The sequence below is a fragment of the Nansenia antarctica genome (assembly GCF_963989245.1).
Source record: "Nansenia antarctica genome assembly, chromosome: 4".
In the NCBI taxonomy this organism is placed as follows: Eukaryota; Metazoa; Chordata; class Actinopteri; order Argentiniformes; family Microstomatidae; genus Nansenia; species Nansenia antarctica.
In genome coordinates, this window is record NC_137689.1 from 12,338,177 (window position 1) to 12,358,766 (window position 20,590).

At 43.9% G+C, this 20,590-nt stretch overlaps 1 protein-coding gene across 1 annotated transcript; it reads right to left on the minus strand.

Annotated features, from left to right (window-relative positions):
- Positions 1-1,663: 1,663 nt before the first annotated feature.
- On the minus strand, positions 1,664-19,305 carry cdh11 (cadherin 11, type 2, OB-cadherin (osteoblast); the record flags this gene model as incomplete). Its single annotated transcript, XM_080528442.1, has 11 exons — positions 1,664-2,160; positions 2,822-3,073; positions 5,705-5,822; positions 6,814-6,935; positions 7,561-7,697; positions 7,974-8,227; positions 11,408-11,595; positions 13,967-14,134; positions 15,874-15,993; positions 17,372-17,666; positions 19,066-19,305. The coding sequence occupies 11 exons, from the start codon at positions 19,303-19,305 to the stop codon at positions 1,664-1,666; spliced, it is 2,391 nt and encodes a 796-aa protein (XP_080384568.1).
- Positions 19,306-20,590: the final 1,285 nt, after the last annotated feature.

Consider the following 20,590-nt stretch of genomic DNA (forward strand, 5'->3'; position numbering starts at 1 on the left):
TGAATAGATTTACAGACATTTCTAAATGTGTGTTTTCACATTGTCATTCGGGTGTATTGTGTGTTGCTTGATGGCATATTATTTAAACGTGTTTTAAATGTAGTCTTTAACATAACAAAATGTGGAAAAGGTGAAGGGGTCTGAATACTTTCAGAGTATCCCAGTACATACTACAACCTTGAAATATGAAACTGAAATGTATAGATCACTACTAGGGATCAGCTTGCTCTTACAGATTTATTAACACCATTAATAATTTTTATAAAAAGAGCATTTATTTCAAAGTTTTTCGCTTCTTAGATTGAAGCACATAATAAAGCAACAGTACAATGTTCATAAAATATAAGTGTGATGCTGTAACATTTTCTTACATGTTGAAATACTGATATCTGTATGTATACTAAAATAAGAACTTTTAAAATTGTACAAATAGGTACCATAAAATTGACATAGAAATTAGGCGTCATTCACTGCGACAGAACAGATTGCTATTTTCTCAACAAAGGAGAATAACATACGCCAAAGAATAAAATGAGAAATGAAGAGAACGAAAACAAATAAAATAATGATCAAAATAATATTATAATTAAAAAAGAGATTTACAAGAACCAATAGGCGCATGTTTGATCCTCAAGAGACATATCTGCACATTGTACTGTACATACGTTATATGGACTTTAGCTTGCTTTAGGATATATTTTTCAAGTTACAAAAAAATGCACTGCATTGCAAGAGTGTCCATTATTTAAGGCGATTTCTGAGCTCACAGGTCTTTCATTGTGATTGATAGTTGGTAACATTGGGCTGGACGTGGGGATTTTTTTCTCTAGGTTTGGGAAAAAACACTGTCTCTGATCTTGTTCAATCCATCTTCTTCAGGACATAAAAAAAGAGAATATCTATTTACGAAAGATACTCCGTCTAAGAGATGGAGGTGCTACAGAAGCGACCAGTCTCAGTTTGCTGTTGTTGTTGTTCTTCTCGAGTTTTTTCATTGATATAAGGCAACCATATTTTCTTCTCCTTTTGTGAGCTCATTCACAGTTTCAACAATTCCATGTCTCTCTGTGACCCACATTCCTAACCCCAAACCTGTAGTAACCTACTACACATGACAAAAAAAGGTAAATACTGAGTGTTATTTGATCTTTCACCACAAACATGTCTTACATTTCCATACACACCAGTACATCCCACGGAGGTGTCATTTTCTTTCTCTATTTCTCTCTCTCTCTCTTGCTCTCTCTCTCTCTCTCTCTCTCTCTCTCTCTCTCTCTCTCTCTCTCTCTCTCTCTCTCTCTCTTTTGGTTCCCCCCTCCTTAGTACCCTCTGTCCGTACCAAACATCCCCAACAGGTACCTAGCAAGCATACTTTGAAAGTATACTTTTACACATACAAACAACAGTGTACTATAAATAGGGGAACTTGTGGTATACTTCTAGTAAACTTGAAACACCACACAGTTAGTCAGTGGAGGGTGGTAGTGGTCGAGAGGGCTCAAGGAGGTGGCGGATGGGTTGCAGGAGGATGTGTGTGCGTGTGCGTGTGTGTGTGTCTGTATGTGTGTGTATGTGTGTCTGTGTGTGTGCGTGTATGTGTGTGTGTGTGTATGTGTATGGGGGGGGTGGGGGGGGTGGGGGGGGAGGGGGCGGGAGGCGAACGTTAAGAATTGTCGTCGGCAGAGTCTTTGGTGCCGTATAGATCAGCCAGCTTCTTAAAACGCGGGCCCCAGCTTTGGAGGTAGTCGTAGTCCAGGTCGGAATCTGTGGTCACTGACTCCAGGGAGCTGAGGGACCCGGCGATGGAGCCCCGGCCCTCGTAGCCGTAGATCTGAATGGAGTCGTAGGGTGGAGCCGTGGGGTCGTTGTCCGCGTCCGTGATGCGTGTCTTGATGAAGTCGTCCACGTCCACGCTGTTGGCCACGGTCCTGCCGCCGGGCCGGAGAGGGAACTGGAGCTCAGGCTTGATGTCCTTGCGCGGCAGGAATCCATTGGCACCGTCGGGGTTCTGTAGCGTGGCGATGTCGAAGGCCTCCGTGTCCTCCTCCCCGCCTCCTTCGTCGTCATAGGTGATGATGTTTTCGCGGATATCCTCCTCCTCAAACACGATGAGAGGCTCCTTCTTCTGTCGGCGCAAAGCCACGAACAGCACCACTATTGCTGCAATAAAGGAGAAACATCCCTCAGTCTCCCACATACATGGTCTGACTACCTATTAGTGAACTGATTGTACCTCTAAGTTCTTACAGTCAATATATATATTTTTTGATTTTATTTGATTTAACCTTTATTTAATCAGGTAAGAGCCTTGAGGTTAGAAACGTATTTTGCGAGGGTGACCTGGCAAGAAGGCAACAAGGTAGTAAAATAACAGCTTCTTAAATTCCCTGATTCTGCACACTTTGACAGAGGTTTATAATGTTGAGCTATCATTTATCTAGAAATGTGAATTTGTTAAAAACTGAGTTTCATCACAGCATGTGCACAGGGATGCACAAGCAATGTGTTACATCACAAACTGACTTTTACATCTTTTACTTTTCAAACAGTGTTAATTGATAAGACGCACACTATAAATATTATGCCTTAGCATCTGTTCCATAAATACTTAAACTCCTGCGCAAACACCAAGAATACTAAACCACCGTACCATGGTGGAAACATTGGTCAAACATTGGTTAATATTACATTAGGAACAACATGAATGTTTATGGCTGTTTTATTTTTCATGTGCATGTTATGCCTCCAGGGTGCCACACAACTGTGATAGCCCACAAGCTACAGTCTAGGGGTCTTAGGCAAGGGTTCTCATCACACTCACCTAAGAGGATGACGATGCAGGCCAGTATGGCGATGAGGGCTCCGGTGCTGAGTCCCGCAGGCAGGACATAGGGTTCCACGTTGCAAGAGAGGATGGTGTCCTTGCTGTCGCAACTGCACACCCGGATGGTCAGGGTATTGGTGCTGCTCATGGGTGGGGAGCCGTTGTCGTTGATCTCGATGGGGAGGAAATATACATCCTGGGTCATTCGGCTGAAACCCCTCCGGGTCACGTATATGCTGGCGGTGCTATCTGTGGATCAGGGGCAGAGGGGAACGAAGAGGGGAGAGCAGGAGGAAAAAAACAATAAGTTGGGGAACGTGGGTGGAAAGTAAAGACTGCCTAACACAGTATCAGTTATAACCTAAGAGTTTTACTTATCCACAGACTTGCAAGAGGCAGCGAGAGCAGACGTATAGCCGCGGAGGAAAGCAATGAGGTGAAAATCTCTTGATATTAAATTCATGTTTAATACTGAGAACATTTATCAGCTTTTGGAAGTGTAATCAAAGCGCTAGTGGAGGCAGCTGCATTGGTTTTATTTGAGTCTGGAAAGACGCCAAGCGCACACTCTCCTGGTACAAGGTCGCACTCAGAGATGGAGTGAGTTCATTTACAGTAGCTGGCTTGTGGCTTAGTCACCCCCCCCCCCCCCCCCCCACACACACACACACACACACACACACACACACACACACACACACACACACACACACACACACACACACACACACACACACACACACACACACACACACACACACACACACACACAATACCTCCGTTAGGATAATGACAGAACTATGGTGCATACACAGAATGAGACCCTGGGTCAATCCTGCACTATTGATTACAAGGCCACATCATACTTACAGCTATCATTGTCATGGTAAAAGGGCATTTACATGGAAATCAATGTGACATTTGTGTAAAATACTGTAACTATACTGTACGGTCTCAGGTTTGGTCAAACTTGCGTACAAAGTTGTGCTTTCATGGATTTTGGATATTTCTAATGAGTGCAACACTTTGTTCCCCTAAAACATCTAAATCACATTGATTTGGAGAAAGGTAACAACATTAAACAATGTTTTACATGTGCAGGTGTGAAAGCGAGACACCATAAGGCACACATTGTAACTCTAGTATTCAAATAAAGGACCCTGATATGATTATGAGAATAACAGCTGCCTCAGTCGTGTACAGTGCATGCAAACTGCCTGTAAAATCATGAATAAATAAATAAATTGATACATTGAGATTGGAGAAAAAAAAGCAAACTGCTTCCTCTTTGAACGGCCCATTTGGCTCCAGATAAACCCCTGAAAATCTGACGGGGGCTAATCTGTGGCGCTCATATTGTAGGGGGGGTTTTAAAACATCACAGCTGAAAAGCACTCGCTTTTGACTCTCATTAGCACAGATCAAACAGGGCCGGAGAGCCATCTCTCTCTATGCTGGCTGTTGTACAGCCAGCCACTGCTGCAGCAACATCGATTGGAACAGTGAGATACGACTTTATCAGAGGATAAAACATATCCTATTAAGCTGCAATTAACACATTCATTTTCATCATCCATTCTGTTTCCCACAGAGCCAGATAGATAGGCAAATGGCTAGTGATAGCACCCTGCTCTGGGATGAGTATTAAAACAAAGCGCCAGAGAGGATGAGACTATTGATGGATGCATGTCATTAAGGGCAAGTGTAGTGTAAATAGCTTGTCCTTCAATTGCCGGCAGCTGTTGAATGTGCCATCGTTGTCATGACAATAGCTTTTGTCACCTATCCTGAGCCAATCTCCCCATGAATATGCATGTCCGTATTTTGTTGTGTAGGGAAGGCTCAGTCATTAAGTATTGCCTCTCATTATGTTTGTTGAGAATGTTTATACACTCAGCTGATAAATGTCATCCTCGGGAGGCGCCTAGTTATCCCCATGGGTGCACTTCTTTTGAGGGATCACAGCCGTAGAGGATAAATAGCATTGTGCCTCTTCTCTGTCAATGTAACAGGTACTCAGTTCCTACACAAGCCCCTACATTGCTGGGAAATATAACAGATACTCTGAGCCAACTTCCGATGCAACCCCCCCGCAGGGAATCAGTGTATAGACCAGTATACTTACAAGTTGACCTACCTGCTCAGAATCGGCTTATACTTCTTTAGCTGCTGTACACATGCATGTACAGTTTGACCTACCTGCTCAGAATGAGCTTATGTGTGCTTTAGCTGCTGTAATTATGCATGTGTTGAGTATACTATAATTGGATTTAGCTCATAAAAAAAAATCTCTTTTCTAATCTCTATGCATTATTATACATTTTACGAAAATGGATTGGCTCGAAATTCACCAGATTAGGGTGCTAGCTTGGAGAGGTCAACTATCATAATGCTTACATTTCAAAACAACGGTATAAAGATATGGCATGTTTTTCAGAATATGCTCATGTGCTGAGTGGGAATAGGGTCAAATGATCAGAAAACAGATTCTTTCCTAAGCTGCCTGCTCCCTTCCATCTGAGCATATGGCAGAGTGGAAGGAAGCGAGGACGAACCAAGCGAGACAGCGAAAAGGGAGCTGGAATGAGTCATCCGCCAGACCCCAGAGGCTGCAGGTGGAGAGAGGTGCTCTCCCCTCCCCTCCCCTCCTCTCCCCTCCCCTCCCCTCCCCTCCCCTCCCCTCCTTTGCTCTCTCTACAAAGAGTTCATCCCACCTAGATCTGAAGAAGCCTGAGTTGATGATTAATTAAAAAACAAAAAAAAGTGGTCTTGTATAAAACCGACGGAAGCACTATTACTCGCTGTTCTGTAGAAAGTCGGTATGAATGTCAAAAGAGAGGTCCGTCATCGCAGCGTTGGACAGGGAGTCATTAAGCCCACCTCTGTTGTCTTTGAGGGAGAAGTTCTGGTTGTTGACAGCCTCGGGGGCGATGCTGAAGCGGAAGTACTGTCTGTGGGCCATTTCGTCCTTGTCAACAGCACTGACTGTCTCGATGAGCTGGGGAGAACAACACATAGGGTGTTATTATGCAGTACAGACTGTCTCCATCATATCCTACACCAACATAGTCTCCAACGGATCACGTTCATGGGGATCGTTTCTGCAGACCAAATAATATGTTCTGTGTGCCCATAAAGTATTATCTGGCTATACCAGCATTGACCACATGTGGTGCTGTAAGAACATATTTCACATGGTCTAGTGATTTAGTGGGGAATTGTGAAACCTTGCAAACGAGCCAAACAAGTCTTGTTGTGAAAAAATGTGTTTTCCGTTTTTTTGGCATATTACGAAAATGTAAGTGTTGATGAGCCCACTCAATATAATAACCAACAGTTTTACATTCACTAAATACCTAGAATGTGTTACCAAACTTGGGTGTGGGGTAGTATATATACGTATATATATATATATATATACATATTCTTTGGTCTGCAGAAGCAATCCTCCAGAACATATTGATTTTGAGACTGGGTTGAAACGCACATACACCCACAAACATGCCCTCACAGATAGACAGACAGAAACCTACACACACCTACACATACACACACACACAACATGATATGGGTGGTGACTTATTATCAACAGTTGAATTATTTAAGAAGAACTTTAAGAAGTTAGCAAATGACCTGTACTCTACTATTTATTCTGATTCAGATTCAGATAACGTTCATTGCCATTATGCATACACATATAGGAATTTGCTTTAAAAATCGATGTTGTAGTGGTATGGGCTGCTACATTGATCATAACCTACCAAAGCTTACTTTATAAAGACAAGTACTGTGTCATTCTGTATTCATATACTGTACCAAGTATCATCCCCTGCTCAAGGTGGTACTAGTATGCAGAAATCTGCATCTACTGAAATTATCCAGTTATTACTGAGCCATAAAGTAATGTGCTGCCAAGAGTTCTGCCTATTTAACAGTCGACTCTGGAGGCAGTAAGCACAGGGATACAAATTGTGCGTGACTAGACTTACTTTGCCTGGGGAGACATTTTCACACACAAGGACTTCGTTTTGGGTGGCAAACTCAGGGGCGTTGTCATTCATGTCTTTGACTTTGATGTTGACACGTACTTTAGTATCTTGGTGATGTCCCCCTATGCAGATTGACAACAAATGGATCATAAACAACATAGCATTTCAATGTGCATACAAAATGTTCAAAATGAGATCAAAATGTCCTCCCTCTGTAAGTCAATAAAAGCACTTGGAGACAACAACACAGACTGAGTTTGTGACTGTATTTTGTATCCATATTCATCTAGGCCTGTTGAATGCATATCAATTATGCTGACATACAAGAACATAATTCATATTACAGAGAAACATTTTGAGCTGCTGAATTTCCGACGCATACAATTATCCAAGAGAGGAAAGATGGAGATGTTGTTATATATATATATACTTCAAACAAGCACACATATTATCAAATTATACAGCCAGCCAGCACACAGAACTACAAACTTAAAAAATATTATTTTTTTATTTGGAGGATGTTGATGTTTTGCCAGTAGGCCCTAACTAGTCATTTCACTTGAGAAAGGCACTTTGTGGTCATCTTTATTTCAAAACATCTGGCTAGCTGGCGTCTCTAAGACCACATAAGAGCAGGGTGTGGGAACACAGTGGCTGGATACTCTGGCAAATGACGTCTCTGGTATTCATAGTCTGGTCTCTACTTTCCAAACCCTGGGGTTGTGTGGTTGGGTGGAGGAGACGTACCGATCTCTGTGGCACTGACAGAAATGTTGTGCCAGGGTAGTGCCTCCCTGTCCAGCGGTCTGGTGGTCTTGATGATGCCATCCTCAGGGCCAATGCTGAAGAATTGTTCCACGTCTGTGTACCGAGGGATCATGTACCTGAAGTGAACAAGGTGCATATCAAATATGAATGGTCATAATCATAAACAAATAAAGCCTGGTTCTAAAACAAAAAAAACATGGTTTCGGGGTGGGCAGTAAGAATGTAATTTCGGACCAAATGTAAAATTCAACCGAACGACTTTGGGAATTAAAAACAGTGCATATTTCCCTATGTACATGTACCTCTACCTAGGGTGGGTGGGTTAACAACCACACTAACACAGAGAAGTCATTTAAAAGAAGGAGGGTTTTTGGTAGACGTACTGTATGTACCTGACAGGGTTGTTGGCCACGTCCGTGTCCTTAGCGTGTACATGGCCCACCACGGTGCCATCTGGGGCGTTCTCCTCCACCTCGAAGCTGTAACTGGACGCAATGAAGACGGGCGGCTCGTCCGCGTCCTCCACCATGACCTTCACCGTGGCTGTGTCTTTGTAGGGACCCCAGGCGATGAAGCGCGGGTCCAAGTGTGTGTTGGATGCCTCCACAATCACTGTGTACGCTCTCTTGACCTCAAAGTCCACAGGCTGTAAAGAGGAGAACAGTTGATTTAAATGATTTAAAAGGATATCGTCATTGTAAAACGTGACATACACTTGTAGGAAAAATGGTTGACTGGATAAAGTCAGTGTTAAAGATAATACAAATATATTGTATGTTCTGTTGATGTGATGTATGCATATCACAAGGCTGCAGTTCGGAAAATTGACAATATCATTCGAATACAGCTTTATAAGATGTAAAAATTACCTAAAACTAAGAAGCTGATATATAATATGAACTGGTTATGAAGAGGTATGATGCTAGAGGGTGCTGTGCAAAAATAATATATTACTTTAAGGTTACCAAGGCATTTTCTCAGTCCTTTCACAGTCCTTTTAATTCTTCAATACATTCATGCAAGTCAAATAGGACAGCACAGCACCCCGATGTTCTAAAACACACTGACATCACGCATTAGCAACCTTCTTCCCTCATCACACCCCATCCTACTGCTTTCACACATTCGCCTGATTTCAAATTTCCCCATAAGGCACCATATGTGACAGGGTCTGGTTAAACAGTCCTCAGGTCCTCATGGTAATTTTAAATTAGTTGAAGAAGATATGCTTATTTGAATGTTGGTACACCTCAAACCAAATATTGGAGAAATGCGCACTGAATCAAAACACAGGCAAAACAGCTGCTTATAGCCAGGGCTAAAAAGGAACATCGGTACAAACATCTAATTGCATGTTTAGCACATCACAACCTGCTGATATAACATCAACATGCTAAAAACACATACCGGTACACTTAATTAGGCTTACACGTCGTGTAACGTTTGTTTACAATGTATCACTTACCAGTAGTAGCCTACGACAGAGGAGACAGTGAAACCAATTCACAAATGATAAGTATTAAGTGATCCTAAAACTGTTGTTTGTTATATCTAGTGGGAAAAACTATTTTTTTGCTCATTTGCGCTACTTGAGGATTGCCGATATGCGGCCCTTTTTTACCAGACCGTGTCACATATGGGACTTTGAGGTATACCATGGTTTGGGGGGCGGCATAACAGCATCAGAATGCACATGACACACATATACAGTGCACATGCAAACGGATGCACGCACACACACACCACACAGACACACAGACACGCACACAGTCTCTGACTGGTATGATTGATTTTTTGTTATTTTCCTATGTCTGTTTTATTTTTGCTTGTCTTCAATGAAGCTGCCAATGGTGGAAACAAGCGTAACCCAATGATTTCCTCTGACACGATGGAGACTGTTCCTCACGTCTCATGATGCCACGGTCCCCTCTTTCTCTCTGTCTCTCCCTCAATCTATCTCTCTCCCACCTTCTGCCTCCTCTCTCTATTCCTCTCTCTCACCCTATTTCACTCTCTCCTCTCGCTCTCTTTTCTTCCGTCACACCCATTCTCTCAGTTCCTTTATTTTGGCACTTCATAATTTGCTGGCTGAAACTAATCAGCAGTAGATAATATTCACAATAATGCTAGGGCTCCTCTTAATATTCCACTTGCGCTGTTAGCCTGCAGTTGAAACAGAATACTTGATTAAAACCCCAGCTATTCCGTCAGTAATTTTGACTTTAATTTTCGACACGCTTTGAAGAGCAAAAGGTGATGATTTCCCAAGAGGTATATCAGGGAGGCATTATGTTATTGAGTACAGCAGGGCTGCATCAAACTGATTGTTGCCCGTATGCTGTATTGTCTCTCTCACCCCCCTACCCCCCTCCCCACATCCACACACACACACACACACACACACACACACACACACACACACACACACACGCACACACACACACACACACACACACGCCTATCCTCATCATCAGCCAGAATAGGCTCATCAGCAGGTCCCTGGGTCCTGGTGTTTGAGGGAGCAAAACACAGTTAACAATTACACCCCCCTCAACAGCACTCGCTCTCTACTTGGCATCAAACCATTATTTCCAACTGATTCAATTCTTCACCTTTCCCCAGCTACAGATGATTCCATTATCCATTACTTTCATAACACTTGTTGTGACTGTTGCTGCGCCTCTGTTATGGAAATGGGGGAGGAAATGAACTCAGCAGCCACGTCTGATCATCCCTTGGGTTCAAGCGACCATAGAGGAAGATGTTTACGGCCATTTTCCGCATCTCAACAACTGTTGAGGCTTACCTGGCCTAATCCTCAGCTGATAATCACACGCCACTAGACTGTGATTAAAAAAATACCCAGCTTACATAAACCCAATGCGAAAATATGATTATTTCCGACTCAAATTCAAACACTCCCTCTTTGTAGAGTTCAGTTATACTTTAAGGGGAGAAGAAAAAAAACAGGAACAGTACTGGTTCAAAGCATTGGACTGGTGAGATGGACTAAGAATTTCACTCACATGTATTCATACCTTTTCAATCCGTGAGGGAGGAAGAGAAGAGAACTGCATTTTTAGTGACCCAAAGATGTAAAGCACCACCACAACCACCACCAGGTGGCGCTGGTCTTTCTACACTGCTTTTTGTGCACGGAGAGGCAGCGGTGCACTGCAGTGCAAGGCTGACCTCACCAGGTCGGTAACAGGGGGCATAATCCCAGCCCCAGAGCAGTGCAGAGGAGAGCTGGGGCACTGGGGCGCTAGAAGCCGCCCGCCCCACAGTCGGCCTGCAGAGATGAGTTTCCCCCTAGCTCGCCTAGAGAGAGCCAGCCATGAAAGTCAATGCTCATCCCAGACATAATAAGAAACTGAGGCGGTGTCATTGCAATCACAGAGTGGAACGGTGAAAAATCTTCTCTCCTCTCTCTCTCTCTCTCTCTCTCTCTCTCTCTCTCTCTCTCTCTCTGTGTCTCTCTCTCTCTCTCTCTCTCTCTCTGTGTCTCTCTCTCTCTCTCTCTGTGTGTGTCTCTCTCTCTCTCTCTCTATTTCTTTCTCTCTCTCTGTGTTCTCTCTCTCTGCTTTCTCTCTCTCTCTCTGCCGCAGTCACACACACACAAGCGTGCACACGTACACACACTCTCTTTATCTCTCACTCTCTATTGCACGAACACACACACACACACATAGCATCATGTGTTTTGTCTGACACTTTGTATTGTGACAAATCAATGCAGATTACCTTGTTGTTGTTTTACACTCTATCACGCATAATCTATTTTAGACCCCCATGCAGTTGTTAACACTTCCCTCACCCCACTCACCTTCTTCAGTTTGATAACGCCCTCACGGGTCTGTGAGTCGGTACTAATCTCGAACACACTCATCCCATCCCCCTCGACGAGACGATACGTCACAAGTCCATTCTCCCCCAGGTCCGGATCTTTGGCCTTGAGGCGGCCCACCTCCTCTCCCGCAACCTTGTCTTCCGACACCGACATGGCGTATACACCTGTGTGACGAAAAAACACAGTTTTCACAGTTACAGCAGAGAAAATAGACATATAGAAAATTACAGATTAGGTCAGAAATGGGGCTTACACACCGGCAGTTCCGAACGCCGGTTCGCGTTCGCGTGCCGAAACCTCTGAACGTTGGCGCTGTCTGGCGAAAGATACACTGGTATGAACGCGGGCTCGTTCGCCAGACAGCGGCAACGTTCGGAGGTTTCGGCACGCGAACGCGAACCGGCGTTCGGAACTGCCGGTGTGAAAGAGGCCAAAGTGAACAATTGTGAGCTATGTAACACAAGTGCTACCTGTAGAGTTTGGTTCAGGTAGCCAGAACCCAAGCCAATGAGCCAATAAGCAGACAGGCATGTGTGTGTGTGTGTGTGTGTGTGTGTGTGTGTGTGTGTGTGTGTGTGTGTGTGTGTGTGTGTGTGTGTGTGTGTGCGTGCGTGCGTGCGTGTGTGTGTGTGCGTGTGTGTGTGTGTGCGTGTGTCGTGTGTGTGTGTGTGTGTGCGTGTGTGTGTGCGTGCGTGTGTGTGTGTGTGTGTGTGTGTGTGTGTGTGTGTGTGTGTGTGTGCGTGCATCTAGGGGGGGTGCAGACACCTGGCCGTGGTCGAGGCAGAGCAGTAGGACCATATGGCCTCACGCCCTGTCTGCTCCACCTCTCTAAGTGTTCAGAGCCAAAAGCTTCAGCTGCATTTAAAAATAACTCTGACATGGGGAGGAGGTCTTTTTCTAAAAAAGGCATACTGATGAAAGTGAAAGAGTTGCTACTTCAATTAGACTACATGAAAACATGGATCTTTCCATGAGAACACAGTGAATCCTCCTTGTCCATATTGGATCTGACCTCCAAAAAATAGAAAGAAAAACAGAGCTAATGTTGGAGTCTGAACTACAATGAGAAGAAGAAAAAACGGCTCAATTAAAAATGATGATGTAAGAAAGTAAAACTGTGTCATCTCAAAAGCCGGTGATTATTAATTCAACAATGTTCCAGTTATCGGCTAACACTATTTCAGGTAGTTGAATCAGCCCAGTAGATGACTCAAGTTTTAACCAAAGTTTCTTGAATTCCCTTCACTCCACCATCTATCGTAGAAACATTTTCCAATCCAGTAGCCACAACTCACTAGGCCTCCTGAATCGAAACCACAGGCCTACTGTATCTGCTAAAATAAGGGGAAATAGTGGGCAATCTCTTGAATAAGGCATGTGTGTGTGTGTGTGTGTGTGTGTGTGTGTGTGTGTGTCTACTCTCCACACAAGAAGTAGGGTGGAAATTGATGTGGGCCATTTCAACTACATGAGATGGATAAAATCTATTGCACTTAGCTCACAGTTTAGAGCTACACCACTTCCCTCCCATTCGCTCTCTCTCACGCACACAAATACAGACACAAACACTGTAAATATTTCACAACGTTTTATCGCTTTGGAGATTCGCTGTCACCACATTTCCTCTGGGAGCAGTAAAAATGTTTAATAATTAAGATTTAATATTTTCCTCTTTAACATCTATACCCTGTATAAACAGCATTTCACATGCTCTCCAGCGGGGGGGAAGTCGTCCATATTTTGACATGTCAATATGTTTTTTTTTTTTTTCAGATTTTATCCCCTTTTCACCCAATTTGGTAGCCAATTTAACCCAACTTAGCATCCAATTATCCCCTGCCTATTGCGAAGGATCCGCCGCACGACCCCGTGGTCGGCAGTCCCAGAGGAGGGCGCCAGGCAGACTAGGCTGACTGGCTCCTCGAGCCCAGTACCGTTACTCCGACACCAGACGGGGGCGGTGTTGCGCGACGGATCCTAGTCCAGAACTACTCCTATACCCCCCTCGGAAGCGGCCGGCCAATATGCCGCTTCCCGTGTGCCTCGGCCATATCTGGATCTGGCGAGCCGGGATACGAACCCCGGCCCCGGTGGGCAGCATGCACTAGCGGCCAGTGCTTAGACCGCTACACCACCGCGGGGCCGACATGTCAATATGAATATGTCATCCAAGGCTTGAGGAGAGAGCAAGAGAGAGAGAGAGAGAGAGAGAGAGAGAGAGAGAGAGAGAGAGAGAGAGAGAGACAGAGAGAGAGAGAGAGAGAGAGAGAGAGAGAGAGAGAGAGAGAGAGAGAGAGAGAGAGAGAGAGAGAGAGAGAGAAAGAGAGGGGGCCGGAAGGGTCACTAGCCTGGAGAAAATCACACCTTGGAAGAAAGTGCAACCGGGGCAGAGAAAGACATATCCAACTCAGGGTCAGAGTTAAGATTCGGGGAGAGAGAGGGGTAAAACAGAGAAAGTGAAAGACATGACAGCCAAGACAGGCAGAGAGACAGACAGACAGACAGACAGACAGAGAAGGCATCATTCACACTCACTCTGAGGGAACTTGGGCGGGTTATCATTGACATCCGTCAGGGTGATCTTCACCTCGGTGGTGCCCGACAGTCCTCCCATGTGTCCCCCCATGTCCTTGGCCTGGATGACCACGTCATACTCTTGCCGAGCCTCTCTGTCCATGTTAGGCAAAGCAGTGCGAATAATCCCTAGGGGGGGAGAGAGGTGTGACAAGAAAGGAAGTTATACCTTTGATTCAGGAGGAACCTGCCTGTGACCTTAACACATCTCTCTACAGGACCCAGGGGAAGAGCAGGAGGGCATCGGGGGGGCATCACTGCCACGTGAGACCACACAGTGACAGGTGCCATCTCAATCTTCAGGCTTGTCATCTAAGAATGTTCTTTCAAAGGAAAGCACGGCTTCAGAACAGCAAGTATTTTTTTTCTTTGTTCCTTTTTTGGGCTGATTAAAAAAAATGTGTGATGTTGTTTTTTTTAAGCCATACTTTTATTAAATAATTTTTCTGTGGGCAAAACTAGCAGTCGTTGCATCTCAGGAGAATACGACGAGGATGGTTGTTCTCCTGTGATATTTAGCTGAGCCCTGTGCATGAAACGCAGATAAGCCCAAAACAAATTAGAAATGTGAGCATTGGACAGGATCCAGTGAAATATCCAGCTTTGGTTTATTAGCAGGATTTTCTCCCCCCCCCCCCCCCCCCCCCCCCTCCCCTCTCTCTCTCTCTCTCTCTCTCTCTCTCTCTCTCTCTCTCTCTCTCTCTCTCTATTTCTCTCTCTCTCTGCTCTCTCTGTTTGGCTAGCGCTACATTGGCTCTCAGAATGCATTGAGTTCAACCAGGATATTGCTTGCCTAATCTGGCTGTAAGTTAATTCCGTTTGGCAAAGTACAGGTACACTCAGGCTTTGCTTTGGAGATGTCCCAAAGCCCAACAGGGCTACCCTCGTGAACCTTTCCATGGCACAGTTACTATTTGTGAGACATGAGGGATTATCATTAGATACACTGAAAAATACGAGGTTTGTTTTTGATATACTGCATGTTGTCATGATGTACCACAGGGTATGAAACAAGACAACATGAGAACACCAGACAACATTAGTGTTCTTCTTTTCGTAGGACTCTAATTACTACTAGCATCTATTTTTGAAGAGGGTTTTACTTTCAATGAGGTTGATGTGGTTATCTCACCTACTGAAGTTGGATGCACTTATTATTATTGTTGCACTGGATAAGAGTGTCTGCTAAATGACTTGAATGTGATAATTAATTAATAATAATTTTGCCATTTAGCAGACGCCTTTATCCAAAGCGACTTACAATTACGAATTCCCCCTGGAGTAACTGAGGGCTAAGTGCCTTACTCAAGGGCACACTAGTAGTGGTGTGGTTTCAGGCGGGATTTGAACTCACAACCTTCCGATCACAAGTCCAACTCACTATCCACTAGACCACCACTAATGTGATGTAATACGTAAATGTAAGAGTAACGTTCATCTTGGATCCCAGAGTCGCATCTCTCAATTGAGCTTACGGGGGCGTGACGTAAAATCTGCTGTCGGATATTGTAAGCAAGTTCACACCCCTCAAAACCTTTTGCTGTAGGCTCAACCCTCTTCCTCCACCCATGCACCCGATGTGCACGCATTGCACACAATTAAACAAACTGAGTTAGCTGAATATGTTTTCGATGCCAACATTTTGCAGGTGAGTAGTGTGCATTCAATTATCTATTTAAAAAGAAATCTGGTTGAAATCCATGCCTCCGTGTTAAACACTCCTCTCTGTTCAACAAGAATATCATCTACGCGTCGCTGGTGAACATCCCTGGATGCACTGCCTCCCATCAGCACTTTTTGACGGGTGTGCTGTCAGACTCTCCGTTTCAAAGAACATTTAAATGAAGAGTCTGACAAGGGTAAGGTACCTGTCTGTGGTTCGACTGAGAAGTAGGGCTGGCCCTGGAGAATACTGTAGACCAGCCTGGCGCTGTTCCCGTAGGTGGGGTCATCAGCGTCTGTGGCTGTCACCTGCATCACTGATGTACCTGGAGAACAGAAGACAAGCAGATCTGAGTTTCCTCTGGCAACATCATAGTCAACACCGTTTACCCTGTATAACAAACAACTTGATCTAAGCAAAACACTAGAATACTCAGCTTGAACAGATCCTGCATATTTATACCATGCAATTATGGATATATATATATAGTGTAGTATATAATTGTGAATTGACGGTATGAGCCACCGTACAACAGCAGCACCATTCGGACTGTCAGCGGGACTAATCGCAGGGTAACAGATTTGTACAGTGTGACAGGCCAGCATTAAGCATGATGTATTACAGGGTGTAAGACTGGCCCCCCACCACCACATACACAACAACAACAACAACAACAACAACAACAACAATAACCTTGTCCCCAGGCTATTGAGCACAGCGCATATTAATCTGGAATAACACCAACTCAAATCTGGCCTTCTTGGGAGTGGACTTACAATAACCATTTGAGTACCGGTAATGTATTTGTCACTATTTGATTTAGATTTTTTTGGACTACCTGTTTACTTGAACGCTACTACTACTTGAACTCCCTGTACTGCTTCATATCTGTACTATATTGCATACTGCCTATTGCATATTGTATGATATTGCATTTCATCTTGTTGTAACCTGCACAGCATTTTTGCACCACCTGACTACTACTTGAACTTCCTGTACTGCATCATATCTGAACGACATTATTGCATACTGTATTATATTACATTTCATGTCATTGTAGCCTGCACAGCATTTTGCACTACTGTTCTACTGCAGTACGACTGGTCCCCCTGTAGTACAACTACCATCAATTTATCACCTTTATTACCTTATTGTACTTTTTTTGTATTAATTACCTTACTTTCTAATTTATTCTATTATTGTTGATTTTATATTCTGCTGCATTAGATGTGATAAAAGCAACGCTGATTCAGATTTTAGTGAATCATACGACTGGCTCCGAATCTGAAACATGGTGTGCAAACACTGGAGGGGAGATGGAAGATGATAAATGACAAAGCGACTGGCTATGTGGTGGGAATTTTTCAAGATCTTTGTATTGGGTGAATTGGGTTTGATGCATTGGTCCACCTTAGAGAATTGGACCTTAGAGAATTGGGTGGGAGTGTCCGGGAAAGAGATTACAACAACAATAACAATAACAACAACAACAACAACAACAACAACAGCAGCAGCAGCAATAGCAACAACCTTTTCAAGTAGTCTTTCCCCCTGGCCCGGATTTCAGTCATTTAAAACAATGGGGAGAAAAAGCTTTTTCAACTGGCAAAATAAAATAGACTAAGGCCGAATCAGTCAGGGGGTGTGGGGCACCCACCCACCCACCCACCCACCCTTCCCTTCCCTGTTTCCTTCAGACTCACCAACATTGGACATCTCAGGCACCCTGGCATAGTAGGGCCCGTGCAGAAACTCAGGCGGGTTGTCGTTGATATCTTGCACCTTGACAATGAACTCTGAAGGGGGCTCCAACGGTTTCATGGTGTCCCTGGCCACCGCCTGGGCCGTCAAGGTGTACTGGGCCTGCTCCTCCCTGTCCAGGGTCTTGGTGGCGTGGATGTTGCCTGTCTTGTCGTCAATGACGAAGATGGTGCCCGCGCCCTCCCCTGAGAGAATGTACTTGCACATTCCATCCCCAGCGTCCACGTCTGAGTGGAGCTGAAAAACACAGTGACAGACAACCAAGACTGTAAGTAAAAACCGCTGCATGAGAAATAATACGTTCTGACATGGAGTGTGATAACCAGGAGGGACACGGCTAATGAGAGAAGCATATTTAGCCCCAGCTAATCAGGCAAATTAAATCACATTGATGCACTGTTTTACTGCTAACTACATTAAAAGTCATTGCATTTAATACAATGAATCAGCCTGTATTCATTGCAATGGCCGTTTGATGCAAAGGGAATATCACAGTAAGTGATAGGGATTAAGTGGTCAAGGGATTTATCTCATTACCATTAAATAGCTAAATATGCTCATACAACTATCTTGTTAAATGTTTATCTATATATTTATATTTTTGGTTTCTCTCTCTTTTGGTTTCTCTCTCTCTCTCTCTCTCTCTCTCTCTCTCTCTCTCTCTCTCTCTCTCTCTCTCTCTATATATATATATATATATATATATATATATATATATTATTGTCAATTTTCTTACTATCCTCCTTTTTCTGTATCTTTTAATGCTATATCTAAAGCACTTTGAATTGCCCCTGTTATATGAAATGTGCTATACAAATAAACCTGCCTTGCGTCATATGCTGTTACTATGTATTTGCAAACCAATTATTATAGTACGCAACACGTTAATATAATGTTGTTTCTTGAACAATACAGTGTTACTACAGTACACAAACACCTCATGGGGTGTTTCACATCAATATCAACTCAATGTTTCACAACAATATCACCTCAACAAGTTGCAGAATTATTATTCCCATGCTCTATGGAATATTATATATTGATGCGCAGCCAGCATAAAAATGGTTGTTGTTTGTTGATTAATATCATGCATCTTCAAGCAACCTTTAGAGTGTGTTACAAATGTGTCTCTTGACCCCAGATATCCCCATCCAGTAATAACCATGAACCATCCTATCTCGGTTCTGGCGGAATTAGAGAGGCAAATTTAGGTCCCCATTTGTAATCATAATTTCTGTGGAGCCATAAATCGCCCATTTCCCACACGTCAGTGTCTTTGGGGAATGCTTTGTTATTGAAAAGGAAATGCAATTTATAACCTTTAATCAAGTGGGCCACTGATTGCTTTTATATAACAAATGGAGGATATTGCCAAGGTCTCGGCTGGCTAATGAAAACCCTTCTGACTTTACTTCAGCGGTCAACAGAGAGAGGGGGTGAAGAAAGAGAGGGAGATAATAGGAAAGAGAGCTAGCTTTGTGATGGTGACGGTGATGATGATGATGATGATGATAATGATGGAGGGGGTAAAGAAAGAGGGAAAGAGAAGAGGAGGGGGTAAATAAATAGAGGGAGAGTAAAGGCACGAGACGTGGTGGGGGGATGATGACGATGATGAAGGTGCAACCTTACTTACCCTGCCTACTAACACTGGGTCTGGGCCGGTGTACTCCTCAATGACGAAGAACTGGTTCCACACCCAGCCTCTCTTAGACCGGTGAAGAACCTGGCCCTCTTTCCCTCTCTCCCTATGCCTGTGTAGGGAAAGGCGGCGGTGGTGTCCGCGCTCCAGGGGGGCCGAGGCGGCCGCGGCGCTGCACAGCGTGGCACAGCCCAGACACAGCAGGAACATCTGCAGTCCCAGTCCCTCCCACATCCTGCCCACTCCAACCGGCGCTCTCCTCTCTCTTTCTGCCTCGACTTTCTTCGAGCCTTCCCGCACGTGCCGCAGTGTCTCTTCTGAGACGCAACTCAAAGAGAATCCTGGGAAAAAGTGTCCGTAGGTTCCTAAACAGTCTTTCACCTCGCTCGCTAGCACTAGGGGGGACTTGGACCCAAAACCTCACCAAATGCTTTGGTTTTTGCAGTTACTCATCACAGCCCCCTTTCTTCTTTCACCCTTTGTCCACCTTCTCCAAAATCAGGCCCTGAAACACACAAAAAAGCAATTCAATCACTGAGGAACGACATAGGTGTCTGCGCAAGAGTAGATTTCAGCCCATGATGCGAGTGACAACAACCAAAGTTTTAATTTACTCCACTCAAATCTAAATATATTAATTAATTTGGTGCCTCGGTATCATGTTCTAATTAAGTGACAGAGGTTGTAAACTAATTTGCCCTTATTTAATTAGACATCAAGCCAATGGTGTTCTGGAATTTAACTGTTTCCTACACTGTAGTGTTACGTTAGATTAGTAGAGGAGGAGAAAATAATAGCGCTCTTCTGGAATCAAATGCAATGTAAAATGCAGTACTCACTATTTTATTTACTGACCGTCAACTCATAATCAACAAAAGGACAATGGAGAAGAGTTCAGATTCAGATAACGTTTATTGCCATTATGCTTTACACATATAGGAATTTGCTTTGGCATTACAGTAGGTGCGTTTATGCTTTTTTCACATGTATACATGAACAAAAACAAATGCAAAAAACAGGACAACACAGGACAGACAACAGTGCATTGAATAGTGCTATATATATATATATATATATATAAGTGCAGTGCAGTTTTTCAATGGGTCCAGTATTCAGTGACACAAGTTCTCTCAGCCCCAATCTTGAATCAGTTAACTCAATCATATACCTACTATAAATGAAACAATACAAGCTTTGTCACACACAAATAGCCTGATATCACACATCCAACAATTAAACCAGATGCTATTAGTAGTCCCATGACTGGCTTTCACCACTTCCTGTTTGGGTGTTCATGAATGGACAGAGGAACCAATGGGCCCCCAGGAGGATTTACTCATCCACTGAGCTGTGAACAACCTTCAGCTTCAGCTAGCGTGCAACGACGCTCTGGGCCCAACCACCACCATTACGCTGTAACACACAGCTTAAAGACGCGCGCTTCCACCGGGGTTAGTTTAAACACACAGTCCAGCAAGGGGAATAGAGGGGGGGAAGGGGGGTAAAGAGAAGAAAAAAA